Genomic DNA, 20292 nt, shown 5'->3' on the forward strand with positions numbered 1-20292 from the left:
TTAAAGTGCCATCAGCTTAAGGAGTAACAAAAATGTTTAAGTGAAAGTGACCCTTGTTAGTGTATTAGCCCGTTAGAAACTGAGGGGGATTGGGAGTCTAAAAAAGTTGTAAGGGCCCAAATGAGGTATATTAGTAAAGAAGTGCAGTTTAAATAGAGATGTCAAAGGCAACCCCAGCCTGTGGGCTACATAATCCATTAGGTAGGGGATTTTTCTTTCAGAAAAAGGGAATAATTTATTTTTGGTAAATGTGAAAAGATCTGATTTGATGTAATAACATTTACAGCATTTTAAAATTTACCTTGTTTAGCTTCAAAATGTAACTATAAGTAGTCTTAGTTTCTTTATATTCAAATATACTAATAAGGAGTTAATATAAAAATATTCAGATTTAATTCTAAGTGAATTTGTATAGCATTTCCTTTTCTTCAATTCTTATTTTACACATTTTTTACATATTTATACATTTAATTTATTTTAAAATGAGAAATGTTTTGTAGGAATGGAATGCATGCAAATATATGACAAAGGTAAGAAATTGAACAAAATTTTTTCAATACCATGACTTACTGTTTGTTTTAAAGATGTTAGCTAATCTCTGTGGCCTTACTGCTTTTTCTTCTTTGCATCTTCTTTTTAAATAGACTGTTTGGATTGCATAAGAAAGTCATCAATATGGTACACAATTTACTCTCCAGTCATGACTCAGACCCACGGTACTCTGACCCCCAGATAAAGGCTCGAGTGGCTATGTTGTATCTACCTCTGATTGGTATTATCATGGAAACTGTACCTCAGCTGTATGATTTTACAGGTACCTGGTATAATTAAGACAGATTTTAAAGGCAAAGCTCAATGTTTAAAAGTGTTAGAAAATATCTCAAGGATGAAGATCTTATTTTAGGAAAGTAAGAATTGTGCACTGATAAAAGTAAACTATAAATATTTAAGTATATTGCCAAAAAAAACCCTTTAACCATGTGAGAGAATTCTGTATAAGATTGCTTTAAATAGTTCTTATGATGAATTTTAAAACAGTGATTTTATAGCAATTCTGTACCTACATTTTAGGAAATGTTTGTGTAAACATGCACTGTACATCTGAAAAAATACAAGAAAACTTGACAGATGTTTACCACTGTCAGTTTTGACTTTATTCATATATATAAAATTGAAATGAATATTCACTTGAATATCAGGAATTATGTTTATTGCTAACACCAGGTTAATAAGTTGAGTGGTATTACTTCTTCAAAACTAGAACCTACAAAGTTTTATTGCTCTTGCTTTGCATATTTAGAATTTACTTAAAGATAGAATTTAGTTTCCAACAATATTTTCGTTAGGGCAAATGAGGGAATTTAAACTAGCAATTAGCCCGAAAGCTTCCAGTTTAGTAAAACAGAAACGTTTCCTGAGTATCTAATGTGTATTAAGAACTTCGACAGGTGCTGGTGTTACAAAGATAACTAACTATTTGCCTTTAAGAGACGGATAGTTGAGCAGTCTTTCTATTATTTTCATCACTAACATGAATTTCCTTACCTGAAGGCAGAAATGTTTATATTCTTATATCTTCTTTGACTAGCAAGTTAATGTTCTCTATAAACTATAAATTATTACCATAACAATGAGTTACTGTTAAAGATATTTAAAATATTATCTAAAAGAAGTAAATCTAATAACTATTACATGTTAACAGATTATTCTTTTAAAGAATAGTGGAGAATAGGAAAAGGAATTAGTTCAACTAAAGAGTTTTATTTATTTATTTTTTTGGACTATTTTTCTTTAGAAACTCACAATCAACGAGGAAGACCAATTTGTATAGCCACTGATGATTATGAAAGTGAGAGCGGAAGTATGATAAGCCAGACCGTTGCCATGGCAATCGCAGGGACATCGGTCCCTCAACTAACAAGGCCTGGCAGTTTCCTCCTCACGTCAACGGTAAAAACAATCCTCCTACAGAATTTTTTTTGCTAGAAAGACAAATATTTGGATATGCCCTTAAGTATATGAGATTATTGTTATCAACTGATGCAAAAGTACTCAGTTTTATTTATGAAAACATTAAAGTTCCCAGAATATTAACTGTCTTCTACCAAACAGTTTTAAAAATGATTACCTCAGGCTTTATAGGAGAAAGCCCTGTATTCTGTCATTCAGAATTTGGAAAATTGCCTCATTATAGTTAATTCATTTCTTTATTTTTTAAACCCGTTTTATTCTTTATCATCCCTAAGGAAGATTCTCAGTCATTTGAGGATTTTTTTTAATCTGTGAGGATTTATACTTTTTTATGTTTGGAAAACACTTGGTATTTACTATGCCCCTGAATTTTCCCCCTCTTAAAGGCAGAAGGATTGGGGCAGGAAGGAACCAAATTGCCAATAGAGCAATATCAAGTTCTAGAAGTTTTAAATGATTTTTTTCCAGAAAAATGCAGTAATATTTAAGGAAACTGCCCTACTTGACAAATTTATAGCTTTATTAAGATATTATTTACATATCAAAAAAATTCACCTATTGTAAGTGTATACCTTAATGGTTTTTAGTTTAGTTACAGAGTTGTGCAGGTATCACCACAAGCTAATTTTAAGATATTATTTACATATCAAAAAAATTCACCTATTGTAAGTGTATACCTTAATGGTTTTTAGTATATTTACAGAGTTGTGCAGGTATCACCACAAGCTAATTTTAGAACTTTTCCAACACCCTGAAAAGATTCCTTATACCTGTTAGCAGTCACTCCTACCCAAGCACTAGAGAGTAACTAACCTACTTCTATCTGTATAGAGTTTCCTATTCTGGACATTTTATATAAATGGAATTATTTACTGTATGATCTTTTGTGTTTGGATTCTTTCACTAAGCATAAGTTTTTGAGATTCATTGTGTTGTGTATGTATCAATACTTCCTTCCTTTTTTATTGCCAAATTGTATTGATACACTAAGTTTGTTTATCCATTTGTCAGTTGATGAACAGCTGGATCATTTCCACTTTGGGGCTGTTAGGAATAATGCTGCCATGAACATTTATGTACAAGTCTTTGTGTCCACATATGTTTTCATCTCTCTTAGGTAGATGCCTAAGAGTGGATTTGCTGGATCATATGGTACCTCTATGTTTAACATTTTTAGAGACTTCTGAACTCTTTTTTTTTTTTAATGTGGCTATACTATTTTTCATTCTCATCAGCAATGAATAAGAATTTCTGTTCTCCAAATCCTCATCCACACTTGTTATTATCTGTCTTTTTGATTAGGACACCTTTAGTGATTGTAAATTGGAACTTCACTAGTTTTGATTTGTATTTCCCTAACAACCTACACATGTTGAACATCTTTTTGTGTGCTTATTGGCACATTGTTTTGTGTACCTCCTTTGGAGAAAAGTCTATTCAAATCTTTTGTCATTGGCCAGGAGCAGTGGCCCACACCTGTAATCCCAGAAATTTAGAAGGCTGAGGTGAGAGGATTGCTTGAGCTCAGGAGTTTGAGACCAGCCTAGGGGACATGACAAAACTCTGTTTCTATCCAAAACCACAAAAAATAGCTGGGCATGGTGGCGTGTGCCTACTGTAGTCCCAGCTACCTGGGAGGCTAAGGTGGGAGGATCGTTTGAGCCTGGGAGGTGGAGGTTGCAGTGAGCCAAGATTGCACCATTGCTCTCCAGCCTGCACAACAGAGCAAGACCCTGTCTCAAAAGAAAGAAAAAAGTTTGCTATTTTAAGGTAGTGTTATTCATCTTCTTGTTATTGAACTGAAAGAGTTCTTTATATATTCTGGATTTGTAAAATAATCAGCTATCTGATTTACAAATACTTTCTCCCTTCCTATGGATTATCTTTTTACTTTCTTGATGGTGTCATTTGAAGTGTGAAAGTTTTTAATGAATTCCAGTGTATCAAATTTTTTTTTATTAATTGCACTTTTGGTGACCTTCTACCTATAAAATAATACAATAAAGTACATGTACAAAATGTAATAATAAAATAAACAGCACCATATCCACTGCTCATTTTAAGAAAGCAGACATCACAGCCTGGTAACCTTCAAAGCTACCAATGGCCTTCCTCAATTTGATCTCTCCCTCCCCTGAGAATGACCATTGCTCTCAATTTTGTAAACCTTTTAATTTTGTTTAACTTTTGTGCAGTATACTACATATGACAAAGTACATAAAACATAAATGAATGAGGTTTTAAAACATTAGAAAATAAACAGCTTTGTAATTACCACTCAGGACAAAAACAAGAACGTTGGCTGCGTTCCAGAAGTTCTTAGCATGCCCTTCTCAACCACAGCAACCCACCAAACTACTCACTGTCCTGATTAATGATATAATTGCATAATTTTGTTTAGAGTTTTACCATCTAGGTCAGGTGTGGTGGCTCACTCCTGTAATCCCGGCACTTTGGGAGGCCAAGGTGGGCAGATCACTTGAAGTCAGGAGTTCAAGACCAGCCTAGCTAACGTGGTAAAACCGATCTCTACTAAAAAATGCAAAAATATTAGCCAGACATGCTGGCAGGTGCCTGTAATCCCAGCTACTCAGGAGGCTGAGGCAGGAGAATCGCTTGAACCTGGGAAGTGGAGTTTACAGTAAGTTGAGGTCATGCCACTGTGCTCCAACCTGGGCAACAAAGCAAGACTCTGTCTCAAAAAAATGGATAGAGAGAGAGAGGGAGTTTTACCATCGAAGTTTGCATTCTAAGATACTATAGTGTGTATATATAGAGAGAGAGTTTGTTTGGTTTTGGTTTTGTTTTTTGGGACGGAGCCTTGCACTGTAGCCCAGGTAGGTTGGAGTGCAGTGGCATGATCTTGGCTCACTGCAACCTCTGCCTCCTAGATTCAAGTGATTCTCTTGTCTCGACCTCCCGAGTAGCTGGGATTACAGGTGACCACCACCACACCTAGCTAATTTTTGTATTTTTAGTAGAGACGGGGTTTCACCATGTTGGCCAGGCTGGTCTCAAACTCCTGATCTCAGGTGATCCACCTGCCTCGGCCTCCCAAAGTGCTGGGATTATAGGCGTGAGCCACCATGCCAGCCAAAATACTGTAGTTTAGTTTTATATTATGTTTTTAGTATTCATTAATGTTACGAAATGTAGCTGTAATTCACTGATTTTCATTTCAGTATGATATTCCATTGTCTAACTATAAATCAGTTTATTTGCCCATTCTATTGATAGATGTATGAATGGTTTCTGATCCTTGGTTATTTGCAAACAGCAATTTTGCAGACTTTTTAAAATATATATCCTGCTTGCATATATATACTTTTATTTAGGGTGTTTTCTAGAAGTGGAATTTGTTGGGTCATAGACTGTGGGTATCTTAATCTATAGCAGGTAATAGCCAACTATTTTCCAGAGGGCTTACCTTAATTTATACTTAATACCTACAATATGAGAGTTCTCGTTCCTTTGCATGTTCATCAATACTTAGAGAATTGTCAGATTTTTAAATTTTTGCCAATCTGGTCATTTATAGTTGAATCTCATTTTAGCGTTTATTTCCCCAAAGACTTATGTGGTGTGCTCTTTTCCTTATGTATGATTGACCATTTGGATTCTCTCTTTTGAAGTGTCTAGAGTGCTTGTTTTCCATTTGGTTGTTTGCTTTTGTTTAATGATTTTTAGGACTTTATATGTTCTAGATCAAGTCCGTTGTCAGTTATAAGTGATTCAGATATTTCTTCTCTGTAGCTTGCTGTTTTACACATTTAATGGTGAATTTGGTGGTTAGAATGCCTACTTTTATTTTATTTTATTATTTATTATTATTAATTTTTTTTTTGGAGACAGAGTCTTGCTCTGTCACCCAGGTTGGAGTGCAGTGGCATGATCTCAGCTCACTGCAACCTCCACCTCGTGGGTTTGAGCGATTTTCCTGCCTCACCCTCCTGAGTAGCTGGGACTACAGGCATCCGCCACCATGCCCGGCTAATTTTTTTGTGTTTTTAGTAGAGACAGGGTTTCAGCATTTTAGCCAGGATGGTCTCGATCTCCTGACCTCGCGATCCACCCACCTCGGCCTCCTAAAGTGCTGGGATTATAGGCTGAGCCACCCGCCCGGCCTAGAATGCCTAATTTTAAAATACTTAAATGTATCAGTCTTGCAGCTAATATTTTCTGTATCTTATTTAAGGAATTTTCTTCTATTTCAGAATTTTGAAGGTACTCTGTGTTACATTCTAAATTTTTTTTTTGTTCTTCCTTTTACATTGAATCTTAAAATCTACCTGAAGTAGATTTTTTAATATACAGTATAATTTGGGAGTCCAGATTTATTTATTTATTTATTCTGCATATTATACCAGATTATTTCAGCACTATTTATTAAAAGAATATTTTCCCTACGTCTCTGTAGTACTGCCTCTATATGGTCTACTATGTAGAGAAAGTAATACATTTTAAAATTTTTTCTTGGCTACTTTTTGGCCCTCTGTATATCTACATAAATTGGAAAATCAGCTCGTAAAGTTCCACTACAATAAATAAACAAAAACCAATGAACCTGTTGGAATTTTAGTTAAGATTGTATTGAATTATAATTACACTATTGAATCTTCTAATTTTTGAACAGAAATCCCCTCATCGTTTAGGTGGCCTTTAGTGTCTTTTAGTACATAAACTTTTTTAGTTTCTACTAAGGAAGACTAGCATATCTTTTGTAGATTTATTATTCGTACTTGATATTTTTTAATGTTCTTATAAATGATGTCTTTTTCAAAAATTCTGTTTTCTAACTGTTGATTGCTTTGTATGGAAATGGAATCAATTTTTGTACAGAAACAAAATACTCATTATTAAAAAAAATGATTTTTGTACAGTGATTTTTATTTCCACAAGAATTGATAAAGTGAGAAAGTGATAACACATTTATAGATTTTTTTTTCTACACACAATCATATAATTTGTGAATAATAACAATGTAGTTTCTTCCTGTCAATTTTTTTTAATGTATATAATTTATTGTACTGGCTGGTACCTCCAGTACACTGTTGAATAGAAGTGGTGATGTTTGTATCTTTAAAAGTAAAACTTTCAGCATTTCATTCTTAAACATACGTTCTGTGTGTTTTGGGTTTTTTTAAAGATACTTTCCTTTATTGTGGAAGTCTCTTTCTATTACTAGTTTACTAAGCATTTTTTTTTTAGTTATGAATAGTTGAATTGTTATCGAATGCCTTTTCCGCATTCAGTGAGATGGCTGTATTGTTTTGCTTTTTGGTCTTTTAGTGTTGTTTATTTAAATTGATTTGCTAGTGTTAAACCAACATTGTAATCCTGAATTAAACTCAACTTCTTCTTAATTGTGTACTAATGGATTTTGTTTGCTAATCTTTTGTTAGGGTTTGTATATGCATGGTGATAAGATTGCCTATAATTTTTCTTTCTTATATTCTTTTCAGGTTTTAGAATCAAGGTTATGTTAGCCAATTAAAATGCAGTAGGGAGTTTTCTCTTTTATTGTCTTCTCTGCAAGTACGTAAGATTAGAATTATTTCTTCATGGAATATTTGGAAAACTTATGAAGCCATCTGTGCTTGAAGTGTTTTCTTTTTTAGGTTTTAAAATTGCTGTTATAATTATTATCTGTGAAACTGTTGAAATTTTCTGTTTCTTCTTACATTGGTTATTTATTTGTTTATTTATTTATTTTGAGATGGAGTCTCACTCTATCATCCAGGCTGGAGTGCAGTGGCATGATCTCGGCCCACTGCAACCTCTGCCTCCTGGATTCAAGCCATTCTCCTGCCTCGGCCTCCTGAGTAGCTGGAATTACAGGCGTCTGCCACTGTGCCCGACTAATTTTTGTATTTTTAGTGGAGACAGGGTTTCACTGTGTTGGCCAGACTGGTCTTGAACTCCTGACCTCAGGTGATCCCCCGCCTTGGTCTCCCAAAGTGCTGGAATTACAGGTGCGAACCACTACGCCTGGTCTTCTTAACACTGCTTTTTGTAAATTTTATCCTAGTAGAAATGTATTCAAATTTCTTGACTTACAAAGTTATTCAAAAGACCTTGTATAATTTTTTAAATGTCTGTATCATCTGTAGTAGATGTAAACTTTTTTTCTATGGCTAGATTTTTGTACCTTTTCTTATCTTTATCAGTCTTACCAGACAGTTGAAATATATTATTAGTCTTTATAAAGAACCAGTATGGGGGCACTGTTGACTCTCACTTTTTAATGTCTATTATTTATTATCTTCTGCTTTCTTTGGGTTTACATTCATGTTCTTTTTCTAACTTCTTGAGATAGATGCTTAACTCACTAATTTTCATCCTTTCTTTTTTGATATGTATTTTCAGCCTATGCATTTTTCTTCTATTGTTTAGTTAAATGCTGTTTATATGTAACATTTTTTCCTTTTTGTTTATTATATTTTAAGTTCTGGGATGCATGTGCAGAATGTGCAGGTTTGTTACATAGGTGTACACATGCCGTGGTGGTTTGCTGCACCCATCAACCATCAATTACATTAGGTATTTCTCCTAATGCTGTCACTCCCCTACCCCCTACTCCCCGACAGGCCCCAGTGTGTGATGTTCCCCTCCCTGTGTTCATGTGTTCTCATTGTTTGACTCTCATTTATGAGTGAGAACATGTGGTATTTGGTTTTCTGTTCCTGTGTTAGTTTGCTGAGAATGATGGTTTCCAGCTTCATCCATGTCCCTGCAAAGGACATGAACCCATCCTTTTTATGACTGCATAGTATTCCATGGTGTATATGTGCCACATTTTATTTATCCAGTCTATCATTGATGGGCATTTGGGTTGTTTTCAAGTGTTTGCTATTGTGCATAGTGCTGCAGTAAACATACAGGTGCATGTGTCTTTATAGTAGAATGATTTATAATCATTTGTGTATATACCCAGTAATGGGATTGATCCCAGTAACTGGATCAAATGGTATTTCTGGTTCTAGATCCTTGAGGAATCAGCACACTGTCTTCCACAATGGTTGAACTAATTTACACTCCTAAAAACAGTGTAAAAGCATTCCTATTTTTCCACATCCTCTCCAGCATCTGTTGTTTCCTGACTTTTTAATGATGGCCATTCTAACTGGTGTGAGATGGTGTCTCACACCAGTTAGATTTGCATTTCTGTAATGACCAGTGTTGATGAGCTTTTTTTCATGTTTGTTGACCTCATAAATGTCTTCTTTTGAGAAGTGTCTGTTCATATCCTTTGCCCACTTTTTGATGGCATTGTTTGTTTTTTTCTTGTAAATTTGTTTAAGTCCTTTGTAGATTCTGGATATTAGCCCTTTGTAAGTTGGATAGATTGCAAAATTTTTCTCCCATTCTGTAGGTTGCCTCTTTACTCTGATGATAGTTTCTTTTGCTGTGCAGAAGCTCTTTAGTTTAATTAGATCCCATTTGTCAATTTTGGCTTTTGTTGCCATTGCGTTAATCATGAAGTGTTTGCCCATGCCTATGTCCTGAATGGTATTGCTTAGGTTTTCTTCTAGGGTTTTTATGGTTTTAGGTCTTACGTTTAAGTCTTTAATCCATCTTGAGTTAATTTTTGTATAAGGTGTAAGGAAGGGGTCCAGTTTCAGTTTTCTGCATACAGCTAGCCAGTTCTGAACACCATTTATTAAATAGGGAATCTTTTCCCCATTGCTTGTTTTTGTCAGGTTTGTCCAAGATCAGATGGTTGTAGATGTGTGGTATCATTTCTGAGGCCTCTGTTCTGTTCCATTGGTCTATATATCTGTTTTGGTACCAGTACATGATGTTTTGATTACTGTAGCCTTGTAGTATAGTTTGAAGTCTGCCGAGATGAGCTCAGTCGGGAAGACCCTAACCCAGTGGCACTAGAGGAATTGAAGACACACACAGAGAAATAGAGAGGTGTGAAGTGGGAAATCAGGGGTCTCACAGCCTTCAGAGCTGAGAGCCCCAAACAGATTTACTCACATATTTATTAACAGCAAACCATTTATTAGCATTGTTTCTATAGATACTAAATAAACTAAAAGTATCCCTTATGGGAAAGAAGAGATGGGCCAAATTAAAAGAATAGATTGGGCTAGTTAACTGCAGCAGGAACACGCCCTTAAGACACACATAGCTCATGCTATTGTTTGTGGCTTAAGAATGCCTTTAAGCGGTTTTCCACCCTGGGCGGGCCAGGTGTTCCTTGCCCTCATTCCCATAAACCCACAACCTTCCAGCTTGTTCATTAGGGCCATTATGGACATGTCACAGTGCTGCAGAGATTTTGTTTATGGTGAGTCTTGGGGCCAGTTTATGGCCAGATTTTGGGGGGCTTGCTCCCAACATGTCTCCCTTTGATTTGCAAAGAGATAAAAGCAAGGGCAGCTTTGTTACGGTGAGCTACTTCTCCTAGGATTCGGGATTCACATCTGCAGACTATACAAAGACAAACAACATAGATTAAAAGCACAGTCATTGAAATCACAGAGCTTAAGTGTTTTTATCTATTTTAATGGGTTACTAGCTGCTAATTTGTCTGCAGTTCCTTTAAGCACCCCAGTTTTGGCATTAAGGTCTGGTGTGCCTGGGATGCTTTAAATATTTGTTCTTTTAATTTTACTATATCCAAAAACAAGTTTGTAGAGTGTCCTTCTAGATGCTTTTTTATTATTTCCCAGATTTTGATCTTATTAAGAGCATTTAACAGTTTCCACAAATCCTTATATTTACCTCCTAGAGCAAGCCATATCATTTGAGGTTGAGGTGCCATTATATAACCATGGTTCCAGATAATAGGAACTTTTGCCCTACTTCCTATCATTTCTACCATCTGACCATTTTGTTCAGATCATCTGAACATAGTGTAGCCGTGGCACGCAGACTGAGAGGTGCAGTTCAAGCTAAACATCACATTAGGGGACCAATTAATAATTAATGATTCCACAGGAATTGTTGTGCAGCACCTCTGCCTGTTCTGCAATGCAATCTTCCTAAACAAGTACGTTCATTTTTTCTAACTGGGCCCAGTCCTGTTTACAAATAGGTTTTTGAGGGTGGTATGCCTCAATTATAAGAGTAGATTTATTACGGTACATACTGAGATCAGAAAGCATGTGTAACTGTGTCAAAGAGTGATTGCATCTAGGCATTATTACCAGCCCTTATTGAAGGAATGCTCACGGCAGTGGTGATAACCACTATCATAGCTACCATTAAATTATTTATTGTGACTGGTTGTCCCGCTTTCCTCAGGTTTTCTTCCGCCATCTGTGACAGCTTCTTGATCTGTCCCCAGGTGGGTGGCTGTGTTCAACGGGTGTTGCTCGTGACAGTTGGGGTCCTCCTCAGGGTCAATCTAGACGTGGCTGCAACCGGGGGGTCCTCGGGATCCTCCCAGAGTCTCTTCCTCGGCATCTGGCTCATGATAAGGTTTCAAGTGTCTTGATGGTATCCAAATAGGCTGTTGATTTTTGCCTGGAGAAATAGAAGCATAATCTCTACCCCAACGTATTATTTTACGTATATCTCAACTTTTTGTTATTGGATCTTTTCACCAAATAATGCTAGATTCAGTTGTGTATAGGCTATCCTGTAATCCCTATTTTTTCTCCTTTTTTGTCATCAGTCATTCATCTGTATGAAATTGTAACTGAGAATTTTCAATTAACTGTGTGGAGTGAACCATGTATGAAGAATCAGAAATCACATTAATAGGCTTATCAAAAGCAGTCAATACCTCAATTATTGCTACAAGCTCCGCTTTTTGAGCTGAAGTATAGGACATCTGGAAAACTTTACTCTTTGAGCCAAATAAGAAGCTTTACCATTACTAGACCCATCTGTAAAAACATTCTCAGCACCTTCGATTGGTTTAAACTTAGTTATTTTAGGGAGAATCCAATTAGTTAATTTCAAAAACTGAAGCAGCTTCATTTTAGGAAAATGATTATCGAGAATACCCACAAAGTCAGCTAAATGGGTTTGCCAAGTAAGACTATTTATAAAAGCTTGCTGTATTTGTGCCTTCATGAGAGGGACAATAATTTTTCCAGGATCATATCCATGTAATTTAACAATCCAAGTTCTCCCAATCCCTATCATACCGATTTGATCTAAATAAGGAGTTAGAGTCCATGAACTAGTATGTGGAAGAAAAAACCATTCTACTAAGTCCTGTTCTTGGACAGTAACACCAGTAGGTGAATGCTGAGTTGAAAGGTAGTAATACCTAGAGCAGGTCGTATCCAATTAATATCCCCTAGTAATTTTTGAAAGTCATTTAATGTTTTTAGTTGATCCCTACGTATGGTTACTTTCTGTGGCACAATGGTAGTGTCATTTACTAAGGTCCCCAAGTAGGAGTAAGGAATAGTAGCCTGAATTTTGTCAGGAGCTATAATTAAACCAGTGCCAGAAATCGAATTTTGCAAGTGATCATAACATTGGAGTAATATTTCTCGAGTAGGGGCAGCACAAAGTATATCATCCATATAGTGAATAATGTAACACTGTGAAAACTTTTTACTAGTAGGTTCAATTGCTTGCCCCACTTATGTCTGGCAAATTGTTGGGCTGTTTAACATGCCCTGTGGCAGCACTTTCCAATGATAATGCTTAGCAGGCTGCAGGTTGTTTACTGCAGGAATTGTAAATGCAAACCATTCACAGTCTTGCTCAGCTAAAGGGATAGTAAAGAAACAGTCTTTTAAATCTGTAACTATTAAAGGCTAATTTTTTGGAATTATAGCAGGAGAAGGCAATCCTGGCCGTAATGCTCTTGTAGGTTGTATAACTGAATTGATGGCTCTTAAGTCAGTTAACATTCTCCTTTTTCCTGATTTTTTCTTAATTACGAAAACTGGAGAATTCCAAGGAGAAAATGTTGGAGCTATGTGCCCATTTTCTAATTGTTCAGTAACTAATTTCTCTAAAGCCTACAGTTTTTCTTTACTTAGCGGCCATTGTTCTATCCAAATTGACTTATCTGTTAACCCTTTTAAAGGTATAGGTTCTGGAGGCTTAACAGTGGCTGCCATCAAAAATTATTTCCTAATCTTTGGCGGGAACTTTGTTTTTCTGCTTGAAGCGGTTCTTTCAAACCTTGCAAATTTTTTTTCTAGTCCCATACCAGGGACATACCCCATTTCATGCATTGTATGTTGACTTTGAGGGCTATATAATTGTTCTGGAATTAGAACTTGTGCTTCCCATTGTTGTAATAAATCTCTTCCCCATAAATTTATAGGTACAGAAGTTATAGTTGGTTGAATAGTTCCATCGGGCCCTTCACAATGCAAAATGTAACCACTTTGATATACTTCAGCGGCTTTACCAACTCCAACTATGTTAAATTGAGCCGGTTGAATTGGCCACGTGGACCGCCAGTGCTGTAGAGAAATGATTGAAATGTCCGCTCCTGTATCTACCAAACCTTTAAATTTCTTTCCTTAAATAGTTATTTCACAGGTAGGACGTTTATCAGTAATTTGATTTACCCAATAAGCTGCTTTGCCTTGTTTATTTGTGCTTCCACATCCTCCTGTTCGTTTAATTTCACTTTTTCCCATTCCCACATAGGGCACAATCAGGAGCTGCGCCATGAGCTCTCCTGGCTCTGCTTTCCAGGGAACAGAAGTAGATATAACAATTTGAATTTCCCCATTGTAATCCGAATCAATGACTCCTGTATGTATTTGTACGCCTTTTAAACTTACACTAGACCTTCCTAAAAGTAATCCTATTGTCCCTGCTAGCAAGGGTCCACAGACTCCTGTTGGGACCTTTTGCAGGGGTTCCCAGGCAGAAGGCTCATAGCTTTTGTGCAGCATGAATCTACTGCGGCACTACCGGCTGTGGCCGGGGACAGGCATTGTGCAGGGGTGAGGGAATGACCTGAGCTGGAAATGCCCCATTTTAGAACAGGGCCCCGCCCCTCATGGCATTTCCCGAAATGGGGACACTGACTAGCCCAGTGTTTTCCTTTTTTACATTTTGGACATATTTCAGACTCAACAGTTTTCTTTTTTCCCCTATCTGGCGGCCTGACTCGCTGATTTTTTCTACATTCTTTTTTAGTATGACCATGCTTCCCACAGTTAAAACAAGCCCCAGGAAATGGAGTATTTCCTTTATCTACTCTCAGTCCTACCATTGCCTGTGCCAACAAGGTAGCTTTATGCAGATTACCTCCGATACCATCACAGGCCTTGATATAATCAACTAAATGTGCTTTTCCTCTGAGAGGTTGCAGAGCAGCCTGGCAATTGGGGTTAGCATTGTCGAAAGCTAATAACTGCAACACTATATCCTGAGCAGCCGAATCTGCAATCATCCTTTTAAGAGACTCCTGTAACTGAGCTGTAAAATCAACTTATGGTTCCCTTGGTCCCTGTTTTATAGCACTAAAGGAAGGGTATTGTTCTCCACCTGAAGTGATTTTTTTCCCAAGCTCTAATGCCCACTCCTCTAAGCTGTTCTATGGCGTCATCCTGTGTGACCAGTTGTGCATCTAAACCAGCCCAGCCGCCAACCCCCAAAAGTTGATCTACAGTTACAATAATTTGAGATTGGGCATGGGCATTGCAAGCAGCCAGAATGGAAGCTCCATCCGCCCACCAAGTTTTAAATTGTAAGAACTGAGCAGTAGTTAGAGAAGCTCGAGTAAGAGTGTCCCAGTCAGTAGGAATAATCCGACTGGAAACAGTAACATTCTTTAACAGTCCCGTTACAAAAGGAGAACCTGGTCCATACTGACTTATTGCTTGTTTTAATTCTTTGAGTAATTTAAAAGGAAAAGGCTCAAATGTAGCTGTAATTTTTCCCTGTTCATCTGGGGGGTGTATTCTAACAGGGAATTGCCAGGCCTCTTAATCACCCTCTTGTCTAGCTTGCTGAATTCCTCCCTGAATAGAACTAAGAGCAGTCGCTGGAGGCACTGCTCGAACAGTCACTGGGGCAACTACTTTTCACCCAGTGTCCTCTGGAAAAGAAAGATCTGGGGGGTCATTTTCTTCAAAATAATAATGAGGGGGTGCAGAAGGGTAGGGATGAATCTCTCCTTCCTTTGCCGCTTTGGCTTTAGCTGGTAAATAAACCTGCTCTGTAACCTCATCTGTTACTTCGCTATACTCTCGTTCCTCCTCATTATCAGTGTGAAAAAGTTCCAAGGTGAAACGAACCAGACTCCATACCTGTCCCATTGCCACCCTGACGCTTCCGAGCTCCCCTTCTTACTCACCACGGGGATTGCTTTAAGAGTACTCAGGTGTCATCCAGCTAGTGTGCCATTCCAACCCTCTGTCCGGCGACCCTGCTACCTGGATTCGAGCCCCCATGAATGGGCGCCACTTGCCGAGACCGGCTCAGTCAGGGAGACCCTAACCCAGTGACGCTAGAGGAATTAATGACACACAGAAATATAGAGATGTGAAGTGGGAAATCAGGGGTCTCACAGCTTTCAGAACTCAGAGCCCCTAACAGAGATTTACCCACATATTTATTAACAGCAAACCATTTATTAGCATTGTTTCCATAGATACTAAATAAACTAAAGGTATCACCTAAACGAAGGGATGGGCCAAATTAAAAGAATTGATTGGGCTAGTTAACTGCAGCAGGAACATGCCCTTAAGACACAGATTGCCCTTGCTGTTGTTTGTAGCTTAAGAATGCCTTTAAGCAGTTTTCCACCCTGAGTGGACCAGGTGTTCCTTGCCCTCATTCCCGTAAACCCATGACCTTCCAGCTTGGGCATTAGGGCCATTATGGACATGTCACAGTGCTGCAGAGATTTTGTTTATGACCAGTCTTGGGGCCAGTTTATGGCCAGATTTTGGGGGACTTGCACCCAACAGAAGTCAGGTAGTGTGATGCCTCCAGCTTGGTTCTTTTTGCTTAGGATTGTCTTGGCTATACCGGCATTTTTAAAAAAGTGTATATCTTATTTATTCAACTTAGTTGCAGTCTCTTACGTCTTCCCCAGATGGTTCTATCTTCTCTCTTTTCGCCAGTTAGTCGTCCCTTCTCATTGCCTCTAGGGTCACATTGCCTGCTACATCCTCCCTTCTGTCATCTGTGACTTCTAAATTGTGAGCTGGGGGAACAAGTTTACCGTGATCAATAGGTAGCATTTGCAAGATTCGTTTCAGAATGACTCTGAAGTTCATTATGATTTCTTCTTAGGCCTTTGGACTATTTAAGAAGTTGTTTTTGTCTTAAATTTTTGGTCTTGAAATTCTAGGTATCCTTTTGTTTCTGATTTTGGCCTAATTAAATGATCAGAGAACATAACTCTGTATGATAACAGTTTGTTATATTTGTGGCAACTAGTTATATGGTCTAGTATATGGTCAGTTTTTGTAAATATCTGATGCATTCTAAAAGAATGAATATTCTTTCATTGTTAGTTACAGCATTCTATGTCCTGTACTCTTGTTTGTTTGAATCTTTTTGGTCTTTACTAAATTTTACATGCTTATTCTAATATCCCACTACAATTGTGGGTTTGTAATTTCTCCTTGTCATTCTGTCAGAGTTTTGTTTCTCTTGAGGCCTGATTATGAAACATTTAACACTTTTGTATAATTTTTGATGGATTGCACTTTCATCTACATGAACTATGATGCTTTTTAAAATTAGTTATAACTACACTAGGTTTTCTTTGCCGTGCGTGTGTGTGTGTGTGTGTGTGTGTGTGTGTGTGTGTAGCATGACTTTTTCATCCTTTTACTTTCAACATTTCTTATTATGTTTTAGGTATTTCTTTTAAAAACAGCATATAGTGGCCGGGCGCGGTGGCTCAAGCCTGTAATCCCAGCACTTTGGGAGGCCGAGACGGGCGGATCACGAGGTCAGGAGATCGAGACCATCCTGGCTAACACGGTGAAACCCCGTCTCTACTAAAAAATACAAAAAAATAGCCGGGCGAAGTGGCGGGCGCCTGTAGTCCCAGCTACACGGGAGGCTGAGGCAGGAGAATGGCGTGAATCCGGGAGGCGGAGCTTGCAGTGAGCCGAGATCTGGCCACTGCACTCCCGCCCGGGCGACAGAGCGAGACTCCATCTCAAAAAAAAAAAACAAAAAAAAAAAAACAGCATATAGTTAGATTTTTTTCTTGTCTCTTAAAAATCTGGTTTGTTAATCTTTCTCTTTCACTAGAGTTTCTAATCCATTTACATTTAGTTTAATTAAATTGAATGTATTTAACATTTTATGTTCTACTTGGTATCGTCTTACCCCATTATAGTTTTTTTTCCCCTCTCATTTATTGACTTGTTATTGTTGTTGTTGTTGTTGTTGTTGTTGTTGAGAAAGGGTCTTGCTCTGTCACCCAGGCTGGAGTGCAGTGGCACAATCTCAGCTCACTGCAACCCCTGCCTACCATGTTCAAGTGATTCTCCCACCTCAGCCTCCTAAGTAGCTGGGCTTACAGGCGACTGCCACTGTGCCTGGCTAGTTTTTTTTTTTTTTTAGATGGAGTCTCACTCTGTCGCCCAAGCTGGAGTGCAGTGGTGCAATCTCAGCTCACTACCAGCTCTGCCTCCCAGGTTCACGCCATTCTTCTGCCTCTGCCTCCTGAGTAGCTGGGACTACAGGTGCCCGCCACCATGCCCAGCTAATTTTTTTGTATTTTTTTTTTAGTAGAGACGGGGTTTCACTGTGTTAGCCAGGATAATCTCGATCTCCTGACCTCACGATCCACCCGCTTCAACCTCCCAAAGTGCTGGGATTACAGGCGTGAACCACCGTGCCTGGCCAGTTTTTTTTGTATTTTTAGTAGAGACGAGTTGCACCATGTTGGCCAGGCTAATCTCAAACTCCTGGCGTCAAGTGATCTACCCAACTCAGCCTCCCAAAGTGCTGTATATATTCTTATAGATATAAGGCAGTTTTGTTAATGATTGACCATGTGTTTCAGAGGTCATAGTGGAAGAATTTTAGGAGCTGGAGCAGACGTGGCAAGTGAGGTAAGAAGAGAGAATATAAAGAGCTATGTGTGTGATGATCAGAATCCGAGTCATGAATGAAGGCTTTTGAAGGCTGGGCCTGTTGAGGTGGTAGACACAAACTGGGGAAAATAATTTAATGAGGTTAATCCTGCTGGTCTGAAGGCAGAGAGTAATTGTGAAACTGTGGCTGTTGTAATATGGAAGGAGAGGTATGAATCTTGGCCTGAAAAATGTAGAACTCTGGGACCTCTTCCTCATTCCTGGTAGTAGTGTTATGAAACAATTATTTCGGTTTTCTAGAGGTCATCCCTTCTCAAGCAGAAAATTAAGAACTAATGAGCTAGGGCATTTATTATAGATGATAAATTAACTTCTGTACACCTAGAGTGGTCCTCGCTGTCAATGTCTTTGGGACAATGGGGAAAATAGTCCCTCAAATCATTTTTTATAGGGCTTAATTATGCCATGGAACCCTGGTTAAGACTGTTCTGGATACTAATCTTAGGTTGGTTTTATATATGCACATTTCTACTAATTTATAATGTGCCTTTTTAATGTATTTATTTGAATGAATACAAATTCTTATTTTTAATGTAGGCAAATGTGACCATCTTTTTTATAGTTTATGGTTTTTATGTCTTATTTAAGATATACTGTCCTTCCCCCAATATTATAAATATATTGTCTTATATTTCCCGTTGAAAGCTTTAAACATTTTGCCTTTTATATTTAAAGTTCTTTCTTTGTCTAGATCTATTTTCTGTATGATGATACAAGGTCGGAATCTGCTTTTTTTTTCCTCGAAGAAGATCAATTGTCTCAACATCATTTATTAAACAGTTCATCCTTTCAGTAGTGGTCCGCAGTGCCAGCTCTGTCACAGATCAGATTTTCAGATATGCATAGGACATTTTTTGTGTTCTTTATTCTGTTTCATTTGACTGCCAAAAATATGCCAAAATCAAATTGTCCTAATTATTTTAGTTTTCTAGTAAGCGAAAATATCTGGTAGAACACATTAATCTCCCTCCTCCCCACATCCCACCTTGTTCTTCTTCAAGAGTATCTTGGCTCTCTGCTTTTCCCCCATTAAATTTTAAAAATCACTGGTCAAAGTTCCAGGAAAACCCGACTGGGATTTTGGTTAGAATTGCATTGATCCTATAGAATAATTTGAGGGAAAACTGACATCTTTACATTACTGAGTCTTTTTCATGTTTGTCTTAATTCTTCCAAAATGTGTCACTGTGTTATTGGCAATTTATGTGAGAATATAAGAGATGTCGGTGTATGCCTGTTTGTCAAGATGAGAATAATTTTTTTTATTGTATTTCTGAAAAATAGGTACTTGAAAATTCAGTCAGTGCTGTGTATTTATGCATACCTGAAAGTTCAGCTATAAAAAGTGTCTGTCTTTAAAATAAAGGAGCATTTTCCTTATGAGAACAATTGTGGATTTAGGGATGAGGGTCAAAGTTCTTTTGTGCCCAGCTCAGAAGCAGTATAGCAAAACAGTTAAGCAAAGCTTATGTGGGTCACTTATATGCATAGGCAACCATGAGAGGCAGTAAACAAAGTGGATATGAGCTTGGAGCTTGTGTCTCGGGAGCCACACTTTCTGTGTTGAAATTCTTGTCCTGCCACTTATTACAAAATACTTCTGGTGGGTCAGGTTTTTTTTTTCTGTAAGATGGGGTGAGTAGTAATACTTATTTCTTTGAGTGATTGTGAAGAATAAATAAGTTAATATACATAAAGCGTTTGGTCATTAATTATCACCCAGTAAAGAAGGAAGATTGGTGAGGTAGTTGAGATCATGACTTCAGCAGTTGTGTATGTTCAACTTTCCTATGTCTTTCCTCTCAACATCCCCTCTACTTCTTCCTCATTTTTAGTTAGTATATTTATCAACTGAGTATTAGAACATAGTATAATAGTGAAGAGTATAGGCTTTGGAGTCTGGTTAACCCGGACTAAAATGCTAGCTTTACCCTTTTTTAGTACCATAAGGCAAATTAATCTCTAGCCTTCAGTTTTCTTACCTGTAAGCTTGTAATAATAATAATGTCATAGTTTACAGTTGTTGTGAGAGCTAAATAAAATGTGATTAGCATAGTTCCTCGCACATTTCAAATTTTATTTTTTGTCATCATCATCATTATTATCATCATCCTGTATTCTTATCTGTAAAATTGGGATGATACAACCTGCTTGGTAATACTGTTGGAGGACTAAATCAAATAATGTATGTAAAGTGCTTAGTATGATGACTGAAACAGAGTATATGTCCAATAAATGGTACTGTAAATGTGTTTTCATTTAGTTTTTCATTTCTGTTTTACATACTGTATACAAATATAGATTGGTGTTT

At 37.4% G+C, this 20292-nt stretch overlaps 1 protein-coding gene across 9 annotated transcripts in view; it reads left to right on the forward strand.

Annotated features, from left to right (window-relative positions):
• The window catches only part of DOCK7 (dedicator of cytokinesis 7), a 228799-nt gene that overhangs the window by 149719 nt on the left and 58788 nt on the right, over positions 1–20292 (forward strand). For all 9 annotated transcript variants that reach the window (XM_007978501.3, XM_038000744.2, XM_007978502.3 and 6 more), the window contains 2 exons: positions 645–814; positions 1796–1950. In XM_007978501.3, coding sequence (XP_007976692.1) covers positions 645–814; positions 1796–1950 — 325 coding nt within the window. The remainder of the gene's footprint in view (positions 1–644; positions 815–1795; positions 1951–20292) is intronic.

The sequence above is a fragment of the Chlorocebus sabaeus genome, chromosome 20, assembly GCF_047675955.1.
Source record: "Chlorocebus sabaeus isolate Y175 chromosome 20, mChlSab1.0.hap1, whole genome shotgun sequence".
NCBI lineage: Eukaryota > Metazoa > Chordata > Mammalia > Primates > Cercopithecidae > Chlorocebus > Chlorocebus sabaeus.